At 50.0% G+C, this 5125-nt stretch overlaps 1 protein-coding gene across 1 annotated transcript; it reads left to right on the forward strand.

The window, feature by feature from the left end:
* The first annotated feature begins 2304 nt into the window (after positions 1-2304).
* Positions 2305-4920, forward strand: LOC125541410 (glucan endo-1,3-beta-glucosidase-like). Its single transcript, XM_087543637.1, has 4 exons — positions 2305-2459; positions 2553-3845; positions 3937-4194; positions 4654-4920. The coding sequence occupies exons 1-4, from the start codon at positions 2339-2341 to the stop codon at positions 4686-4688; spliced, it is 1707 nt and encodes a 568-aa protein (XP_087399763.1). The 5' UTR covers positions 2305-2338; the 3' UTR covers positions 4689-4920.
* The last annotated feature ends 205 nt before the right edge of the window (positions 4921-5125 follow it).

Here is a 5125-nt window from a genome sequence, read left to right on the forward strand (position 1 = left end):
CTTCCTGGGGCGCTCGCCCTCAACATCACCAGGGTCATCGCGGCCGATCTTATAGCGCAATGCACCGCATACCGGGCAAGCGTTCAAATCCTCGCACTCACCGCGGTAGAGGATACAATCATTAGGGCATGCATGTATCTTCTGCACCTCTAACCCTAGAGCGCAGACAGTCTTCTTTGCTTCGTACGTACTTTCGGGCAATTCGTTGTCCTTTGGAAGCATATTCTTTATCATTACCCGCAAGTTTCCAAATCCCTTATCAGATACACCATTATCTTCTTTCCATTGCAGCAATTCCAGTGTGGTGCTCAGCTTTTTTTTGTCACCTACGCAATTCGGGTACAACAATTTTTTATGATCCTCTAACATGCGCTGCAACTTTTTCTTCTCCAAATCACTTGCGTAGTTTCTCTTTGCATCGGCAATGGCCCGACCTAGATCATCAACGGGCTCATCCGATGCCTCTTCTTCAGCTTCTTCCCGCATTGCCGGCTCAGCTTCTTCCCGCATTACCGGCTCAGCTTCTTCCCTCATTGTTGTATCATCGTATTCAGGGAATCCATGGCCAGGATAGCTGTCGTCGTCCTCTTCTTCTTCATTTTCTTCCATCATAACCCCTCTTTCTCCGTGCTTGGTCCAAACATTATAGTGGGGCATGAAACCGGACTCAAACAGGTGGACGTGGATGGTTCTTGACGTAGAGTAATTGTGACCATTCTTACAGCCAGCACATGGACAAGGCATAAAATCATCCGCCCGCTTGTTTGCCTCAGCCGCAAGCAGAAAAGTATGCACGTCATTAATGAACTCAGGAGAGCATCGGTCATCGTACATCCATTGCCGGCTCATCTTCAATACACAGCACCGAAAACACCAAATTAATACAATACATAAAGTTCATACAACACTTAAATGCAACAAACAAATAACTCTCTAGCTAAAGAATTTAAATGAAACAACAAATGCGATCAAGATCGCAACTAAGGTAACAATTGATCCAACAGCATAATGATACCGAGCCTCACTATGAATGGCATATTTTCTAATCTTTCTAATCTTCAAGCGCATTTTCTCCATCTTAATCTTGTGATCATTGACGACATTGGCAACATGCAACTCCAATTCCATCTTCTCCCTCTCAATTCTTTTCAATTTTTCTTTCAAATCCTCGTTTTTTCTTTCAACTAAATTTAACCTCTCGACAATAGGGTCGGTTGGAATTTCCGGTTCAACTACCTCCTACATACAAATATCTATGTCAGCTTGATGGGCATAATTTGTCATAAACACGAAATGCAACAAATAGTTTTAAAAGAGAATATACCACATTCGAATCATAACAAGGACGAGGGCCAATGGGGACGGATATCAAAACCATGGCACTATGTATAACAAACAGCGTACGGGTAAGATAATTATACGAGTAACTATATATCCAAATCACACAAACATCAATTTTTATATAAAATTTCATGAACAAGAGGCTCACCACAAGGTGGTGCCGGCGACGGGACGGTGCAGGCGATCGACGGTGGTTACGACGGAGATCTAGAATGCACTAAGTAAACCACACCTACATATGCAAACTAAGTGTTATTTTGACCTCGATTTGCATATAAATCAAATACTACCACATATAATTCCTCCCAAATTACTAAAACCCAAAATTAATCACTATATAAACCAATACAAGAGCTAATTTAGCAATGAGAGATGAAAAAACAAAGTTGCTAACCTTTGTGATCATTTGAATGGATGGGGGCCTGCAAATCTTGACAAATTTGGGGCAAATTTTGTGATGAACTCGAGAGGAAGAAGGGAAAAACAGAGGAGAGGAAAAGGGGAAAGGGGGGAGAACAGAGTGCTGGTAGACGAAGGGTTTATATAGGACGACCTTTAGTACCGGTTCGTGACACAAACCGGTACTAAAGGTGCTGGAGGGACCCCTCTCTGACAACATCCTGCCACCACTCTCATCAGTACCGGTTCGTGGCACGAACCGGTGCTAAAGGTTCGCCACGAACCGATACTAAAGATCTCCTCCCGCCTAGCCGTTGGAATATGCACTAATGGACACATTAGTGCCGGTTCTGTTACAAACCGGAACTAATGTGTCTCACATTTGACCATTTTTCTACTAGTGGCATGAATCCTAGAGCAGCATCTCGACTGACCCAAATTTAAAATTCAAGCGGCTTGGGTATAGGTAAAGTGAACTAATTCACATTATCCCCCTACTGGCGGCCATTTAAGCCTCTCCACTAGAGCCAATGTGAGGGCGTGCCACCCTCCACTGACGATCCTCCATCCTGGCCTTGTTGCCGCCGGCTATAAATACATGTACGCCTTGTGCTCCTCCCGGCTATCCTCTGATACGCAACAGAACAGCATGCAACTCACTCGCCTGAGCCTCGTCCTACTCTGCGCCGGATTGCCACTGCTCCTCTTCTCGCGTGCAGGTAATCAAATCAAATAGACTTGAGGTTGGTGTCTTGAGGAATACTGTAGGTAGGTGCAGTTTTGTAACAGCGGCCGGCGACGTTTGTTTACAGAGGCAGGCGAGGTGGGCGTGTGCTACGGCAGGAACGGGAACAACCTGATGGACCCAGCGTCGGTGGTGCAGCTGCTGAAGAAGAACGGCATCACGTCGGTGAGGGTGTACGACACCGACCAGGGCGTGCTGGACGCGATGAAGAACAGCGGCATAAAGATGGTGGTGGCGGTACCCAACGAGATGCTCCCGTCCGCGGCCGGGGACCCAGACTGGGCCATCCAGTGGGCCAACAACAACCTGTTGCCCTACTACCCTGCCACGGATATCCGTGGCGTCACGGTAGGGAACGAGGTCTTCAAGCAGGCAAGCGAGCATACGTCGCACCTCGTCCCGGCCATGAAGAATGTCCAGGCGGCGCTGGCTGGCCTGGGCCTCGCCGACGCCGTGAAGGTGACGACCCCGATTGCGCTCGATGCGCTGAAGGGATCGTTCCCGCCGTCCGAAGGTGAGTTCAAGGACGACATCGCGCAGTCGGTGATGAGTCCCATGATTGATTTCTTGGCGCAGACAGGCTCGTACCTCATGGTCAACATCTACCCGTACTACGCGTATGCGTCGTCCAATGGCGCCATGGACATCAACTACGTGACCTTCCGCCCCAACGGCGGCGTGGGCGACAGTCGGAGCGGCCTCACCTACTATAGCCTATATGAAGCCCAGCTCGACGCTGTGTATTACGCGATGGAGAGGCTGGGCTCCTCCAGCTCCAGGAACCACACTAAGAAGATGAGAGTGCTGAGGGGAGGAAGGCGTGCCCCGAAGCCCAAGGTGCCCGCAGTAGGCGGGGAGTCGAGCCCGGGAGGGTGTGCCTACTGCCCACAGAGCCTGGGCTTCACAAAGGCGGACGCCCAGGCCTACACCAACAACCTCATCAAACTTGCGCTCTCCGGCGCCGGCACCCCCCACCGCCCTGAATTCGACATCTCCGTGTACATCTTCGAACTTTTCAACGAGAACGAGAAGCCGACTGCGGAGGAGCAAAACTACGGCCTGTTCTACCCCAACGGCCAGCCGGTGTATCAGGTCGACTTCGGGGCCGGCGACAAGTCCAGCAGCTGGTGCGAGGCGAACGCAGCGGTCGGGGACGCACGCCTCCAGGCGGCGCTGGACTGGGCGTGCGGCAACGGGGCAGACTGCAGCGCCATCCAGCCCGGGAAGCCTTGCTACGAGCCCGACACCAAGGTGGCGCACGCCACCTACGCCTTCAACGACTACTACCAGCGCAAGGGCCGGGCCGGCGGGACGTGCGACTTCTCCGGCGCCGCTTCCATTGTCTACCGGCAACCAGCAGGTGAGCTTCCGCTTCCGCTCCTTCTCCTAGTCAATTAAGTTGTTGTCCAATACCTGATGATCATCGTTTGTTTGCATGCATGCGGTGATAGGCACCTGCGACCCCAAGGCAGGGAGCTGGTGCGTGGCGAACGCGGCGGTCGGGGACGCTCGGCTCCAGGCGGCGCTGGACTGGGCGTGTGGCCACGGGGCGGACTGCAGCGCCATCCAGCCCGGCGCGCGGTGCTTTGATCCTGACACAAAGGTCGCGCACGCGTCTTACGCATTCAACGATTACTACCAACGCAACGGGCGGTCTGGCAGTTCATGCCATTTTGGCGGAGCCGGCTCCGTTGTTCATCAGGCACCAAGTGAGTTCCTGACGCTCAAAACTTATATACTACTCCAGTACTAAGTACTAAGAGCAAGTATAGTAAGCCTGAGTCAGCAGGCTATAAGCTGTCCAGATCAGCAAAAATACTAGCTGGAGGAGAGAGAAAGTTGAAATGAGGAAGAGGCCGGCGCTTGGGCAATCGCCCGGCTGTAGCACTGCACTCGAGAGAAAAGAATGCATGCAGGGGCTGAAGGCTGACCCTTCTTTCCCTCTTCCAATCAAATGCGTTTGCATTCTTACCCATGCATGCAAACATTAATTGCTACAGCCAACTTACACACCAGCCTTATTATACGCGATTTTTTTCACAAAGGCTATATATGACATGGCATGAGTACAGAGCCAGCTGCCGGTTCTTCTATTAACCATGCTCTAACATGACGTTTCTGCAAATGAGTTCATCTGATTTAATTAGTGTTTATTCATTTGTTTGCAGAGATCGGAAACTGCGTGCTGCGATCAAGGGCCTGAAGACCTGAACCGACAACTGGTAGCGAAGACCAAAGGCTAGGCTGGCTCCTAGCTATTACTAGCTTGGAATAATGAACTCAACGCTCTACTACTTCGTATCAAAGTGTCTCAAAGAAAGAAAGAAAACCACTTCGTATCAAAGAAGTATATAGCCAGTTTTCTGCTGTAAAACTAGGCGAATAAACCCATGCTTACGTCTTATATAACGCCATTATGGTATCTTTGCTGCTCATATTAGAGCAACTCTTGCAGAGTCACCAAAACTTGAGCCGCCATCCACCATATGAAGCACACTTCAAAATGTTTTTTAGGTTGCCAGGCTTCTGCACAAACACGGAAATGCCAAATGGCAGCCTCCACAACATTCATTCTATTTGTTTTTTTTTCATTTGCTTCAAATTTATAGAGGCAATTTAAGCGACACTTAATCTAACCAA

The sequence above is a fragment of the Triticum urartu genome, chromosome 2A, assembly GCF_056163025.1.
Source record: "Triticum urartu cultivar PI428250 chromosome 2A, HENAU_Tu73, whole genome shotgun sequence".
Taxonomy (NCBI): Eukaryota; Viridiplantae; Streptophyta; class Magnoliopsida; order Poales; family Poaceae; genus Triticum; species Triticum urartu.